Raw genomic sequence first — 16,899 nt, forward strand, 5'->3', positions numbered from 1 at the left:
AGAAAAACCATACAGGGGAGAATGTGCAAACTCCACACAGACAATGATCCCAGCTGGGAATCAATTTTTTTTTCTTTTTATCAGTGTTATAACAAAATGATGTTGAACAAAACAATGTTATTTGAGGATCTGCTATATATGTTTATTAGATCTTCTAAGCCCCAGATTTCTATTGAATCACAAAATCTCAGATTCATATCACATAGCATGATATTGGCTACTTTCCTAAAATCACATTGGAAACTCATTATAAATCAAATAATGTAGAACATAATTTGGATAGAGCAGTCATGTTCTAAAATAGAAAATAAATGTTTGAAGGTAGAATAAATGAATGGCTCTACAAAAAGGAAACCATGGTACAATGGTATGATACATGTATAGTGTTAGTTAAGGTGTCAGTGGAATAGCGATTTAGAATTCCTTGCTCCTCAGAATGCAGTCTTGACACCAAAAGCACAAGCAACAGAAGAAAAACATAAATTGTACTTCAGCAAAATTAAAAACTCTTGTGCTACAAAGGACACCATCAAGAAAGTGAAAAGACAACCCATAGATTAATCATATATATAAGGGATTTGTACCTAGAATGTATAAAGAACTCATATAACTCAATGGTAAAAAGACAGATAACTCAATTTAAAAATGAGCAAAGGATCTGAATAGACAGTTTCCCCAAGAAGATGAACAAATGACCAATAAGTTCATGAAAAGATGTTCCCATTAGGGAAATGCAAATCAAAACCACAATGAGATACTACTTCACACCTAGTAGGATGCTTATAAAAAAAAAGAGAGAGAGAGATAAGAAAAGGGTGTGAAGAAATTGGAGCCCTCATACACTGCTGGAGGGAATGTAAAATGGTGCAGTAAATGATGTCTGCAGTGGTGGTAGTGGTGACAGTAATGATGATGTCTTTTTGACCAGGTTCTGTCCTATTCATCAATGTTTTCAAGTGGTTCTATGAATTTTGGCAATTTTATGAATACTTGTGCTAAAACTAATAAGTTCAATAATCACAGGTTCAACCTTAGCTTCATATGAGAATTATTAGGGGATATTTTTTAATGCTGATACCTGGGCCACATTATAAGATATTCCGATTTGATCGATATAGCACAGTACTTTGTTTTGTTTTCACACCTCAGGAGATTTTGATGTGTGGCCAGGGTTGAGAACTACTTAGCCAAGGGGACACCTACAGGGTTAAGCAAAGCTACCACCAAGGGTAGCTTAGTCTTGGAAAAGGGGGATTGGCACAGGAACGAGGAGATATGGGTGTTAGTCTTGACTCTTCCCTTGTTGTGACTGTGTGCTTTGAGCAAGGTATTTAACCTCTGGGAGCTTCAGTTTTTGCATCTGTAAAATGGGACTACGCACCCTCTGTGCATGGATGTTGAGAGCAGCACATGAGCTCATATATGTGACACTGCAGAGTCTGATGTCAATCTGGAACAGTTTATGCCTCTAAATTTTGGTTACTTTCCTCGCTTGCCTTCCATGAACTGGATATTCATGTCATTTTTTTGTCTCTAATGTTATTCTCTTGTTTCTTTTGTAAAATGCAGGAGCTTGTTAAAAGTCAGCTAAGGGTTCTCTAGGTTTAAACTTTATCCTTCCTTCACATGATCCTAATCTCTTTTTGTTTCTCACCTATATTCTCAATCCCATTGATTTTATGCTAAGTGTTGTTTTTCTGATACCTGACAAAATGAATGGCTCACTGTATATTTTAATGAGGTGATACCAAATACTATTAACAGCCATGCCCAGGGTTTAGCATGAGTTGTCTGTTATTAATAATTACACCAATCACAGTAATAAATCATGGGATCGGTAATAAGGGTTCATTGAATATTTTTTAAATGCTAAATAGAGTTCTCAGCCTTAGCTGTGATTTCTGTCTGGTGGACTTGGAATGGTTCCTTGGCTCCTAGGGAAAGAAGAGAGCCTGCTCTCAGATTGTAAATTTTTGTTAGATTTACTCTTTTTTTACCTAAAAGGAAGCCTGGGTTAGTAATATTCATATGTGATTAGGTGACACAGTCTGACACACGCCTCCAGCTCTGTAGCTTGTGAGAAAGGTAGAGTCTGCCCTTCCTCGGAGATGTGGCAATACCAGCTGGACAGAGTAGGTCTTGAGACAGTGCTGGAGTTGGAGGGGGTGGAACAGAACTCTTCACATTTTAATGTGCATGCATATCACCTGGGGATCTATTCCAGTAGACACTGCTCGGTAGACATGGGGCCTAAGATTCTGCATTCCCTACAGGCTCCCAGAGGTTGTCGATGAGAAGGCTATGGAAGACATCTGTTCTGTGTGCCCAGCACTTTCTCTACCTTCCACCAGGGAAATATTCCTTTCTCCATTCCAACCATGAAGTTCAAGGGTAAACTTCCATGTGCTCATATTACTCTGCCTCCGGCCTAGTCAGTTGGTCCAGGAGCCAATCAGACTCTTCCCTGGCATTTTTGGACTTAGAACCCATAAGCCAGTCTCAGATCCTCTCTGTGGAGCTCTTTCTAGCCCCATAGACGTAATTGGTCAAAGAAGCAGAGATGAGGGGCAGAGAAAGTGTCCCTGTGGTTCTCAGGTCTAGGTTCCAATTGTCTCTAATTTTAAAATGAACAATATGGTGACTTTTGGGGTTATATAACCAGCTCTGATGAGCTAGTGCAGTTCCATAAACTGTATCAGGCACTTACCACATGCAAGTCTCTTTTGTTGGGCCCCAGACATACAAAGATGAATAGTGCATATCCTGGTTGGAGAGACCACACAGTGCAGTGGAGTTTGGCATTGCAATGGCAACGGGTTATGGAAGCCCCCAGAAGTGCCTGATCCGCTCAGATGTGTGGATGGGGGCCAGGCAGGTTCAGGAAAAGTTTTCTAGAAATGGATTTTCAAAAGGTGAGTAAGAATTTCATGGGTATGCCTGTGAAATATTCCAGGCAAAGAGAACTTGCTGAGCAAAGGCAAGATGATGGTATGAAACCGTTTTTAAAAACGACAACCAGTTTAAGTGGGGGGAGGGGTGCATGGCTGTCACTAAGGCAGTTACCGTGAAGGGCCTTCTGTGTATTCTGCAATCAGTCACTTTTTTAAAAAAGCCATATGTATTTAAACAACAACAAGTCAATAACAAACAACAAGCCTGAATCTCTGATTTTTCCCCCCAAATACATGACTATCTGGCAGGTTCCCAGTAACAACCCCTCCCCTTTATTTTCTTTTCAACAAACAGAAAATTTGTCTTTGGGTTGAAATGAATGTTTAGAAAACAAACCTGATCTGCTTTCAATACCAAACTTTGTTTAAATAACACGGAGGTTGTGACATCCGTTGACAAAGCCAGGAAGTTCAAAGCCCCGCTGCCGACACAATGTATTGAGTTCTGCTGTTGTTGGCATCGCTCTGCCCGTGGCAGCCCTGCTGTTTGTGATTCAGATCTGCGTGTGCAAGGAGACGTTCCTCAGAGCACAGGACTCTTTCTTCTTTGGGGAAATAATTGTATTTTTAAAAATGCTTTCTGGAAGCAAGAACAGTAATTGGTAGCTACTTCTGTGTCTCTTGAATGTCAAGTTTCAAGAGTAACTTAGTCTTTTTCATGAGTAGATTTTAGCCACTTTGGGGTTTCAAAAAAAAGAGTTTACACTTTTACTGACATCCATCTCCAGGACTTTTTCATCCCAAACTGAAACTCTGCACCCATTAAACACTGACTTCCCATTCCCCCTTCCTCCCAGGTCCTGGTAACCTCTATTTTACTCTGTCTCTGAATTTGACTACTCTCGGTACCTCACAGAGGTGGAATCATACAGTGTTTGTCCTTCTGTGTCTGGCTTATTTCACTTAGCATAATATCTTCAAAGGTCAATCACATTGTACTGTATTGCAGAATTTCCGTCCTTTTTAAGGCTGAATAATATTCCATTGTAAGTGTACACCACATTTCACTTGTCCATCCATCCATCATTGGACATTTGGGTTGCTTCCAAATTTTTGCTATTATAAATAATGCTGCCTGAGCATGGGTTTGCAAATATCTGTTTGAATCCCTGCTTTCAGTCGATTCTTTTTTCAAAAAAGCTGGATGGAGCTTGTGTAAACCCTTCTTGAGTTTCTGGCTGTGAGAGAAGGCTGGCTTGGGAGTCAGGGCATTGGTCCTACAGCTCCCTGCCATGAAGTAGCCGGAGCCCTGGAGCAAGTCACACACCATCTCTGGGTCACAGTTTCCCCACCTCTGAGCTTAGGGAGTCCCTTCCAGCTTCTAGTTCCACCCCTAGGTGACTATGCATGAGACATTCTGTACCCAGACTCGCACAGTCAACCCCTCTTAGCTTCTGTTTGTTCCTCTGTAGAAGTACAAGTGGAGTGGGCTCTTGACATGAGCAGATTTATCGTTCACAATTTTGAGTGTTCTTGAGTGGCCTGGCAGCCCACGGCATATAGAAATCCATCACTATACTGGAGCATGAATTTGAACCTCATACATGGTGAGGTGGATACGTGAGTGTAAGTCACCTAGTGGGTAAGTCAGGCTGACCAACTGCCCAGTGCCACCTGCTCCTCAGCCAGGTGTTGTCAGCTGCTACACATCCTTGAGCAGTCACTTTTCTGAAGTGGTAGAACTTTGGTGAGTGTGTGTGTGTGTGTGTGTGTGTGTGTGTGTGTGTGTGTGTGTGTGTGTGTGTGTGTGTCTGTGTTAGAGAGAAAAAGAGAAAGAATAAATATGTCTCCAAAACGACAGCTGACTGCTAGGGCTAGTGATGGAAATAAAAGAAAGTACAGAAGCCTAAGAAATTGAGGGTTCTTACGGAAATAGATTAAAAAGTGACCCATCTAACATCACCATAGCTCTACAGTGCAAACAAGTTCACTATACGTTCTCCACAGAAAAAAGACAAACCTATTTGTGAAATTTCAGTGAGTCCGCCAGCAGCGCATTTGTTCATTGCAAGATAAAAATTTAGAGAAGTTTGAAAAAGTGGCCCGGGAGAAAAGCAGAAGACTCTACAAACATTTCCAGGAAGCAGCAGATGGCAAAGGCACCGGTGTGGCTACTAACCCAACCTTATTGTCAACTCAAGACTGGTTTGGAAATTTTAAGATGTGTTTTTCTTGGCAAAAAGTGCAGTTCATAGGAACAAACAGACCAGCTGTCTATCTCGCAGCAGAGAGATTTTCTTCCTCAGCTAAAGAAACTCACAGAGGCACAAGTGCTAGGCTGTGACTGTTGTAGGGGGTGTGGGAGCTGTCAGCTTCACAGACTAGATTGAAAGTCATATGAAAGAGGCAATCAGAGTGTAAGGAGAGAAACTGAACAAAGAAGGTTGTGAATATATATGTGTATCGAATCATCACATTGTACACTTTGTACACTTTAAATACATGCAATTATATTTGTCAAGGATTCCTCAATAAAGTTGGGGGAGGGGGAAAAGGAAAAAAATTGCTGGTGAAAAGGAGTAAAGGAGATGGAGACAATGGTGACGCATTAGGAAAGCCTAGAGACATTTAGTGAAGTGTTCCAAGCTGCCCCCAGCACTAGTCCTTCAGCTGAATGGAGCCTTTTCAGCAATTCCAAGAAATACGTCTCCATTGGTACCATCCCAGGAAATGCTCAAGAAGTTGCAAAAGTAAAGAGAGATGAACAAGATGAACTTTGGTTAAGACTAAGAAAGGGGGGGGGGGAGGAAAAGAAAATGACAAAGGAAGAATAAACGGGAAGGTGATGAATAGAGTACAAATGAGATAAAATACTATTTCCCCAAAAAGCTAAATGTAGTAAGTTGGAAAACTTAGATGAAACACACATTTGGAAAAACTGAAAATGGCAGCCTGGAATTAAAGGAAAAGAGAAGATTGATTAGAACCGTGGCCGTTAAGATCACCCCCCACTAGGAGTTTTCACAGTAAAGATCATCTTGACACTTTATAGGAAAATAAGGAAGCTGATGAACTAACTGATGTGATTAGTACAACCTTGTTTCCAAAACCAGGCAATTGCATTGCAAGATAATAAAATTTTAGCCCCATTTGATTTACACCATAGATGCAAATATTCTAAATAAAGCAAAAAAGGAGTGGGGTGGAAGAGCATGTGCCATTTGTCTTGCTCCTTAAGATAACCCCCCCACACACACACACTCAGCACTTTGAAAAATGTCTTTCCCTTTTCCCTTTGGGTTCTGCTTTGCAATTGTCTCTTTGATCCTGTTGCCACTTCTTTTTTTGCTCCTGGAGACAACACACGTCTTTTTGTTTTCAAGGATTTTGGCTGCAGATCAATAAAAGGAAACCAACAGAAAGTGACCCCAAGTGGGTAGACTACAAAGGTTCCCAAATCTCACAAAATATGTACCGAGAGTTCCTGGTTTATGTTGCCAGACTTTTTTTGAGATGCTAAATGAATGATGATAAGTGTCATCAAGTGGACTCCTTCCTTCTGACCATCTGCTCGCTTGGAGATCTGAAGAAGCTTCTAAGACAGCATTGAAGTCCCTTTCAGTGAGATGGTAGTTGACATTTCCGAGGGCACCCAGCCTGAGTGACCCATCCCAATATAGTCTGCTTCTTACTTCTCCTTGCAAGAAAGCAAGTCCTAAGGGTGACCTTCCCCATGGAAGCTGTTTACTGGGGGGAAAACATCTTTTCCTAAGCAGACATTCCAAGTGTTGACAAAGTTGGGTCTTTGATTCACACACACTCTTTGTGCCAACTATTTAGAGGCACCGCAATAGTCTGAGTCCCATTACTGCCATTCCTAAGAGACTTTTCTGTAATGTCTGGCTGAGAGAGACGTGAGGATGACCTCTTCCCTCTTGTTTGGCTTCTAGATATTTGCAAACAATTAATTAATGATTTAATTGCTCCCTTCCCCAGGAAGCACCTGATTTCTTAGAATGTGTGACATGGGCCAGAAAGACGGAGGCATTAGGACACAGGGAGACAGTGCTATAGGCAAAGGCAGGTTGACAGATAGTTTTTATCTGGAGGCTCTAGGAACAGGTTAATGGGCACAACTGACCTTGGGGATTAATTCTGCACAGCTGAGACAAGATGGAAATGAGTGTTCTTACTGTGCCCCTGCTCTGGAGAGATGAGTGAGATGTTGGCTCTGTGCCTCCCCTTGAAAGAGTTTGAAAACGAAATGCTTCTTTGAAGATTCCCACCTCCAAATAAACTAGGATTTAGCATTTTCCATGCCAAATGCTTTGCTCAGAGACAGCACTAAATACAGAAGACTGGGAAGTACGTGGGGGAAAAGGGCATGAAGTGGAAAGAAATGTTAATGTCGGAGATCTGAATTCACTTGAACTAAGCTTGTGAAAAATGACTTTGGAGAAGGTTACTGAAATCCTACCACTCTGGTGACCTTTTGTTGGCATTATTTCGGCAGGTGATCACAGCTGGTTTATCAATATTGCTGTTTGATGTGATCCTGACCAGTGCAACTGTGGGATGGTAAGTCTTTATTTGCTCAGAGAGCGGAAATGAAAATTAGTTGTTTGGGTTTCATCAGGATACTAATTTTTGCTCTCAGACGTTGATGAAAAGGTGTATATGTTGGCTATATTTTATTGACATTTCAATATGCATTCCGAACAATGCATATATCATGAATACACAACTTGATGACTTTTCACAAGCTGAATGTAACTAAACCTACTACAGCCAGCAGCAAGATCAGGCAACAACATTCCCAGTACACCTTCCAGCCACTCATCCACACAAGAGTAACCACTATTGGGGAACAGCTATTTTATAGATATAGCTTTGTTTGGGTTTTTTTCTTTGATCCTTCCATTTATTTTCTCTTGCACAAGCTTAAAATCATCCTTGTTGAGAATGCACTCACACGTTCACTTAAAGACAGCACTGCCTCTCCCTGTGCTATCTGAGCAGAGACCTGAAGGAAGTGAGGAAGTGAGTCATGGGGTTATTGGAGGAAACAGTAAGTGTAAAGGCCCTGAGGTGGGAGTGTACTTGGTCTGCTTGAGGAGTGATGTGAGCAGAGCAGTGTGACAAGGAGAATAGTATGCGATGAGGAAAGAGAGGTAGTTGGCAGCTGACCACGTGGGGTTTTAAAGGCCATTGTAGGGGCTTGGCTTTAGTCTGAGGAGAGGGGAAGCGAACAGGATTTTGAGCCATATGTCCCTATGTTAAAAATGCATCCCTCTGTCTGCTGTGTGGAGGATATGCTATAGAGGGGGCAGGGCGGAAGCAGAAAGACCAAATAAGGGTTGTGGCAATGATCTAGGTGCAACATGGCTAAGACTGAGCTGACAGCAATGGAAATGGTAGGAAGTGGTAGGATGCCTGCAATGTACTGAGGGTAAAGGCAACAGGATTTGAGAGAAAGAAGAGTCTGGGATGACCTCTGGGTTTTGGGCCTGAGCAGGGAAAGAATGCAGTGGCCCTTTACCAAGACGGGGAATAATATATGAAGAGCAATGTTCTATAAGGTGAGCGTAGAGGGTTATCAGGAGCTGCGTTGGATCTGGTAAGGCTGAGCTGCCCGTTATATGAGAGTCAAGATATCAGTAAGTAGGTGGGTGACGAAATCGGTCTGGAGCTCAGGGGAGGGGAGAGCCTTTCAGTGCCTCGACCACGGCATGCAGATTCCCACCTCAGCGGCTTTGGGCTCATCCACTCGTCCTGCAATGCTTTCCACCCCGCTTTGCAATTGGCCACTGACTTTTCACCCTCCACGTCTCCACACCCGTTGTGACCTCAGAAAGGCCTTCCCTGAACACATTCTATGTAAGTTGCCCTAGCTGCTTCCCGTCACCTTGTTTCTTTCCTTCCTGAGGGCTCTGACAGTTGTTCCCTTGCTTATTCGTTGTTCGGCTTGTCAGGGTCTGCCTCTCTCCTAGAAGGTAGTGCCCCCTGCAAGGCATATGGGCTCCATAGTGGATGCAGGAGAAAGCTGGGGGAGAGGGTTAAGCGGGCCGTGACTTGAGCGCATGGCCACTTGAGAAGGATGGCTGAGGCAGCCGCACGGGACAATGGCTGTGGAGTGGCTACCAAGGAGATAGATGTGGTGGCTGTGATGATAACTTCAGGTCACACCTCCTGGAAAAGGCCACACAGCCCTGCACCATAGGCTTCAGAGCTGTGGTCACAAGGGGATTTGACCGACTGGTAACAAGGACAGGTAGAGGCTGCTCGAATGCATTGCTGCCGTAGTATGACAGCCCAACTGGGGCTCCTCAACTTGTCCCTTAAAAACAGGACGCTGAGCTCTCTGTCTGTGACAGAGGAAAACAGAGCCTTTGAGCTTGTTAGGGCCCCTGTACCTGCTGTGGGTCTGGTCGAGGGCCAGGTGGTCACAGCCACACTGGGAACAGAACGAAGCCATCACGTGTGTTCTACCTCTGGATATTCTGCACAGACTCTGCCCATTGAAGAGCTGACCAAGTTAACACGTTGCTCTCCTCCAAATTACAGTATGCAAACCATTCGATGCCATCATCACTGAGGGTTTGGGTTGTCATCTGCAGGGGAGAGGGAGGTGAGGGGGTCATGGTGATTTTAAATTCTTAAAACTGCCTGTGGTTCCCCTTATCAATGGGCATGCTGCATTTGGGGGGTATATACTTAGGTATTTTTAAACTATATAGTAATACATTCTATTTGGGGGACATTTAAAACAATACAGAAATGCATCAAGTAAAAGTAAAGGTCTTTCATCTCCCACTCCCACTCTTGCCACCTGCCAGAAGTCATAACAATTTGGTTAAATGGTGAGAAAAATGCATGTTTGGTGCAGGGATGTATATGCCAGTGAGATGGGCTCTGTTGTCGGCAAAATGAAGCCACCTCATTACCCAGAAGTACTTTAGTCCTTGCTGGGTCTTCGCCCCACCTGCGTGGTTGCTGTCCTGGTGACACACAGCTTTCCTTCCCTCTGACAGCTGCCTGCTGCCTGGCCCGAATCATGAATACAGCACATTATGGAGAATAATTCCTATTTGTTGTGACTGCTTACTGGTCTGCTTGCCTTTGCTTTAGAAAGAAAAACAAGCCTAGGGCCACTTTAAGATAATTCTTATTTCCAATCCCGTTTTGATATGTTGTTTGGCAGATCCCCCCACCTGGAATGGCACTCAACAATTGAGGTACAGACAAGATGTAGAATCGATTTTCATGTTTATTTACCAGTATCATGGAAAGAAAAATCCTATTGTTGTGTAGCTTTGCTCAGATAAGGCATAGTTCTAGAAAATCGGTGTTTTTTCCTCATGCTTGGGATCAGAGCAGCCCTAAGAGTTGGGTTTTTGTTTTGGTTTTTGTGTTTTGCATTTGTTTGCAAGTTGGACCTGCAGAATTGTCACCTGTTTGACTCAAAGACCTCAGTGCTGGTTGGAGAGGGCTGGTGCTGCTGCCTGGGTGTGCCCATGGCAGCCTGCCCTCTCCCAGGGCTTCTTGTGAATAACCCCCCGATGCTGTAGTAGCCACAGATACAAGGGTGTCATTTTTAAATGTCAGTAGATTCCTGCAGGATAAATGTGAGGGGCAGGACCAGACCCTGAATATCACGATGAGGAAGTAACTTTGCATCCCATGTTGCATTGGCTGGCATGGGCTTATACAATAAATAGATATTTGTTGTGGGCCTAATACGTGCCAGGAACCATTCTTGGATAAAAGTGGAAAATTGCTGCCCCTCTGGTGGCTATAGTTGCTCATCTCCTTGCATGAAGGCAGGTCTACAGCTAAACCATCCCAGACTGACAGAAATGAATCTTTTTGCTCACAGCATTCAGAAAAAGGCATCCTCATCCCTCTGGGGAGCCCCTAATGGGGGCATTTCCAGCCCCAAGAAGAAAAAATGGAAGAAAAAGAAAAATCAGGAAATACTGCCACACGCTCTTCTTCTTCCTCTTTTTGGTCCCTCCTCCTCTTTCTTTCAATAATAATAACGACTTATTGAGCAACTATTATGTTTCAGACATTTTTACATTAATGTTGTCACATTGAGTTTCACAACAATCTTTCAAGTTATCCCCATTTTAAAGATGAAGGAACTGAGGTCCAGAAACATTTAAACGATTTTACCCAAGATTTTAGAGCTGCTAAGTGATTGGACCAGGATTTAAACACAGGTCTGTGTGTGTCCAAGGCCCTATAACCTGCCATGTACTTCCCTGGAACTGACTCGGGAAACACCAAGGGTTTGCCAGCAGTGTAGACAGTGTCGAGGTAAAAGTGGGTCTTACGGGAGGTAGAAGAAAAATTGGCCTAAATGTTCCTCCTCCGACCAGTGTGATCATCTATAGAAAGCATCTAGATGATTGCAAACAGAAGGAGCGTTACCCAGGACAAGACAGCCCTAGTTCTTGTTCAGGGGTTGACACGGTGAACTAAGAATTCCAGTGGGACATTTGTACGAAAAAGATCTCATTGTGTTTGAGTTTTAATACTATAAATTATAATTGTACTAGTCTCCTAAAAATGTTTATTGAGTGACCGCTGTATGCAAAGTATGTGAAAGTCATTAAGAGGCATAAGCCATCATCCAGCCCTCAAGGAGCTTTCAGGGGAAGGGGAAGTCATCAAGATACTTTGTGGGGTGGGATAGTAATTGTCTGAATGTGCAATGAATGTGAAGCCTGAAGGAGAGAGAGAGGATGGGGTCATCAGGAAGACCTCAGAACTGTCTTGAAACTGGACCTTGTGCAGAAGGAAGAGGCTTAGCTAAGTTGAGGGGGAAGAGATTTGGCCCTTCTTGCTCAAAGGAGATAAGGAAGGATGGAGCGGCAGGAGGTGAGACGACGATTTATAAGCAGAGCTGGGGCTGTGGAGCAGGGAGCTAATCCTATGCTCTCTCCTTTCTCTACCTGTCTTTATGGGCAGGCCTGACATAAATGGTGGGCAGGTTGGCATCCAAAAACCCAATTGCCAAGATATCCTGGTACATGACTGAGACGGTTCCCAAAATTTTGGTGTCTTAACCTTCATAGTGATAGTCTAAATTCTTTCCTATACATAAGCCTTCGTCAACCATATTTTGTACAGAATTTCAGATGAACAAAAACTAAAAACCAAGGTGTTGAACTGAGTGTGAGAAATGAACGTAAGATAGCACTCAATGGGAGGAATGCTGTCCGAATGTTACAGCAGAAAGTCCGTCAGAGGCCAGGTCTCCAGGCTGTTTCACATACTGTGAACTTTATGGTGTGCCCTGGACAAAATGGAGAGAAAGGCTGTGTGTGCCCAAATCAAAGCAACTGCATGTGTGATGATTGCAAAAGGAACCTTGACGTTGGAATTTCCTGATTTTTGAGAACTCTTGAGTTGAAGGATGGTGTGTTTTCAGCCTCCAAGAATTTTCCAACCACAAAGTGAACCACCAGAAGAGGAGTGCCAGACTGCATTTTAGATTTTCTGTCTTTTGCACAGAGCTGGTCTGCATTATCTACATACTCAGTGTTTTGCAAGCCATGGCTAGGTGAACAGCTCTCAGCTCCTGGTCTCTGTCTTGTGAGAGCTTAGACTGGCCAGACGTCACAAAAGGCAGGCCTGTTTTGTTTGCCTGGAATGTTATTGTTTCTTGTTTTCAAATCTCTATAATTAGTCAACATTTAGAAATCAGGTTATTTCCCCATAAAAGTCCAGATCTCCAGATTTTTCTGGAAATGTGGAACAGCTGTTATGTTGGGCCTGCATTTCCCCATGGCAGCTGTTGCCCGAATGGCTAGAGGCTGCCCCCTCACGTGGACATCGGCTTTCTGAGTCAGGATGGCCTCTCCCTCTCCCGGCTGGCTGAGACCAAGAACGCTGTATAGGCTGACACGCTCATATCCATTTGCTTGCATATTCATTCATGCCACAAAAAGTACCTGCCAGGCTCTGAGGCTATAGACAGCCTGTGACCCCAGTGAAGTCACCACCTAGAAGATGAGTACACATGTCATTGTCCATCTTCTTGGGCGGGCAACAGCTTAGGAGCTCAAAATAGGTCGTCATTTAAAGCAGGGTCGCTCACCCTCAGTACTGTTGACATTTGGGGCCAGGTAATTCTTTGTTGTGGGGGCCTGTCCTGTGCCTTGTAGGATTTTTAGCAGCAAACCCAAGCCCCACCCCACTAGATGTCAGTAGTACCCCTCTCAGTTGTAACAACCAAACAATGTCTCCAAAATATTGCCAAATGTCCCCTGAGGTGCAAAATTGCCCCAGTTGGAAATCACGGATCTAAAGGCTTATGGTGATGAGTGGAGAAAACACCATTTGAAATGTCAGGAGCTTGCTTATCTCCTAAGTAGAGATTTGGATCAGCGCAGGTGTCAAGTCCTCCCACACCCTCTGTGTACAGCCCGTTCAGCACACATCAGGCTGAGTTACGTGTGCCCACCCCATCTACCTGCCGGCTGTGAGCTCCTTCAGGAGAGGAACCACGTTTTCTTCACCTTTTGTTCTCTCCGCCTACCACTAAGCGCTTGCTGAATAAGCAAGTGTCCAGCCTTCTAAATACTACCTAAACCCAAGAAAAATTATAAACCTAAGTATCCAATGTTGGTCAATTTTTAAAGGCTTTCATTCAAAGCAACTGCTCTTATCCAACTAATGATTGTTAGTTGATATAAAAACAAAACTGTGGCAAGCCCAGCAATTTAAATATCCAGATCAATATTTAATTATTCATCTTTGTAATTAATAGAGTTTTATGATATGTATTGATACGAAGTCCCTCTATTCCAAAATGTCAACAAAGAGGATTCAACACGTACAAAATAACAAGGAAAAAATTCTGAACTGTGTCCCTGTCGAGTGGAATTAATTGGGGGTGCCTTCTTTTATGAATGCGTTTTAGACTAGGGGAGTCACTCTTCTCTTTGGAATGGGTTAGCTGTAAGGGGATAAAGGAATAATCAAAATGCAACCTCTTTGTTCTGAGGATTTCCTGATCACCTTCTGGCCTTGCCAGTCATTCACTGAGCCTGCCACTGGTCACGGGTACCAGCATGAGGACGGCTTGAACTTGATCCTACCATCAGCCTAACTAACACCAAGAGTCTTTAGAAAATGATCTTGCATCTTCTTTGAGTAACGATGTCTTATGCCTTTAATTTTAGGGGACTGCATAGAGACCATCCAAGTCTATTTATAGGAAAAAATGAATTTAGAGGTGAAAGAGGAACTTCTCCCAACACACTGCAAAGTGCATCTAGGATCACAATGTCTGAAATTTGTCAGTTTTCCATTTGAAATTTTAAAAATTTACACCCTCCTCTTTAAAATGCTAAGAAAGGTCTCCTAAACAACTATTGCTTATTACCTCTCAGCAGAGAGTAATTTATCAGATGATGAACTGTCACTCAGCAAGTCCCCAGGGGAATGGTACATTATATTAGGCACATATATTTTGGTGAGGGAAAGAGAAAAAAACAAAAATAGTTTGGAATATAGATGGGAGAAAGGGGAGCAAGTATAAGAATTCCATCTGTCGACAAAAGAACGTCCAAACTGATAGAAAAGTGTTGTAAAAGTTTATTTCAGCCAAATTTTGAGGACAGGCCCAAAAGCAAGTTCGCAACAGATTAAGAAAATTCTCCGAAAAATGGCGGTTTTTAAGTTCCTTTTATGCATTAGAATCAAAGAAGAACACATAAGGAAGGTACTACATGAAATCCATTGGTGGGAGATACAGGAGGTGGGAGAAACAGTGGAGACATCTCTCAGGTTGGGTAAAAAGCAAAATGGAGTAACAGTTCTCTTACATCGGTAGGTACAGGATAGTTACTAATTACGCTAACATTTACAGCACATAGAGATGGTATGCGGGGAACAAGATAACAGTGAGGGGTTCTGTGGTCTCAGGCTCTGGTGATTTTGTTCTCTGGTGACAGCAGTTGTGCCTTTGAGGGGTCTTAGAAAAGAAAATTACTCTGACATTTCAAAGGTATGTTATCCTGGATGCATAAGAATCATGGACATGGCTCGCTTAAGGTAAAGGTTGACCTTTGCTAAGGAAGCTATAAGTCTGGGGTGTGACTACCCACCACGACCTGCCCAGTTAGGAATTTATGATCAGACTGTCCTGTGTGGTGACTTTCAGTCAGGCCTGCCATGTGGCCCCCATGAGCTTGTCAGGTTTATTACATAGCCCCTTTTCATTCACACATCAGTCACTGAGTAAGTATTTATTGGGTGCTGTGTTAAGTACTGGGCCTACAGCTGGGAAGTGGATACAGTCTCTGCCCTCCGTCTAGTGGGTTCAACAGGAATTCATTGAATAACCACAATCATAAATAAATGTAAAATTGAGATGGGATGTTTGGCTCCCGATGAGAGAAAAGACAAGCACTGGAGAAAGGCTGGAAATAAACCCCTGGAACAGAAGCTAGTGAGGAATATTTCTGGCTGGGTCTGCTCTGCAATCTGATGTTTATGCCTTAGTTACATGAAGTTTGTTCATTTCAGGAATGCCGGGGATTTCAAGATTCACAAACAGTGCAGTAAAGCTCTGACTTAAATAGTTGTAATACTATTAAGATTCCTGCACCCCTGTCAGCTTCTCCTGCTGTTCAGAAAGCAACATCAAAGCTCCCCTCCCTGGCTCTCTGAACAGTCAACTAAACCAAAGTTTGTTTATATTTTAGCATTCAATAAGCTGCTTTGGTGTTTCAGAAAATAGCGAGGCCAAAGGGATGAAATGCAAGGTTCTTACACTTCAGCATTGTTCTAAGGCTGGGGGAGCACAAGTGGCAGAGAGCAAGCTGATGGCCTGCTCTTCTTAAGGGGACTTAGTGAAAACTAGGAGACACTGAGCCCCAGTTACACTTGCAGAAATAAAACCTCCCAAACCCAAAGCTCTGTGCAGCCCTTACATCAGGTCACAGTGACTCTCCACTTGCCAGGTGTAGGCGTTCTTTAAGGAATGTTGAAGGGAACAGCAGATCTGCTGGAAAGGAAAAGCCTGGTCTTTAGAGGTGAGCCTGTGTCCGAAAAGAATGGCTTCCCTTTCACTGTCACTTCATTCAAAGAGAAGAGGCAATAGAACCCTCTTTGCACGGTCCTGAACTAGACCCGGGACAACCACAAATGCACCATGTTTCAAAATATGGCCTTTTGGACTTTGGACCCCAGTTTCACACAGAAACAGTCCTATGAACGATGATTGTAGATCTAAGAGTGTCCTCAGAAATTTGTTTGGTTCATAATGTAGACACCAGCTTCAGGTACATTATTATGAGTTAAATGTGTGTTAAAGAGGGTTTATCAACTTATTGTCATGACAACATTTCTATAGGAAAGAGGAAAGTAATTCCAACTTGGAGCTGAAGACACTAGGCATACAGCTCCCTCAGGCTCCTTTCCTTTCCATGCCCGTTATTAGCCTGGGTTGGGGGGCCTCTTCCCGGCCCACTCCCCCAGCGCCTGGCTATTTGACTAGCACCTCTCCCTGCCCTCACCCAGAGGCCTGTAGTCACCTAAAAAGGAGATGATGGTGGTTCAGGGGATTTCCCCATTCTCTAGGGTTGACAGGTGGGTGATGAAGGAGTAGGTTTGTTCTCTGTTGCTCCAGAATGCAGAACTTGGATCTACAGGTGAGGTTGTAAGAAGCAGCTGTTGGGTGGGTATGAGAAAGGGCTTCCTCCTAGAGGGAGGAACCATGTGCTTCCACAAATAAGATGCCCATGGATACTTGCTGGAATCCCATGGCTACAGCTGCTCAATGGTGGGACAGGCTTGCTTTGCACAGCAGGACGTGCCCCTCACTAGAAATCTTCAGGCAGAAGTTGGCGAGTCAGCTGTGAGGGCCAGTGAGGAAGGGATTGCAGTTGACTAGAAAATAATATTTTATTGCTTGTCCATTGTAGGCCAAGCACAGGGGTAGTTTGCTTCCAGTATATCCTTCCAAGCCTCACAGAGACTGGTAGGTATGATC

The 16,899-nt window shown here is 43.4% G+C and overlaps 1 protein-coding gene across 8 annotated transcripts in view; it reads left to right on the plus strand.

Moving 5' to 3' along the window:
* TMEM241 (transmembrane protein 241) overlaps positions 1-16,899 on the plus strand; it is a 111,262-nt gene that overhangs the window by 85,893 nt on the left and 8,470 nt on the right. For 3 of the 8 annotated variants that reach the window (XR_012498781.1, XM_074340237.1, XM_019741290.2), the window contains one exon: positions 7,405-7,469. The exons of 4 other annotated variants lie outside the window; for them this stretch is intronic. Coding sequence is in view for 2 of the 4 variants with exons in the window: in XM_074340237.1 (XP_074196338.1) it covers positions 7,405-7,469 (65 nt within the window). In the remaining 2 variants the exon portion in view is untranslated. Of the gene's footprint in view, positions 1-2,273; positions 2,392-7,404; positions 7,470-16,899 lie in introns of all 8 variants that reach the window. One more of the 8 variants, XR_012498782.1, reaches the window with a different exon arrangement.

Source organism: Rhinolophus sinicus, linkage group LG09 (assembly GCF_036562045.2).
Source record: "Rhinolophus sinicus isolate RSC01 linkage group LG09, ASM3656204v1, whole genome shotgun sequence".
Classification (NCBI taxonomy): domain Eukaryota; kingdom Metazoa; phylum Chordata; class Mammalia; order Chiroptera; family Rhinolophidae; genus Rhinolophus; species Rhinolophus sinicus.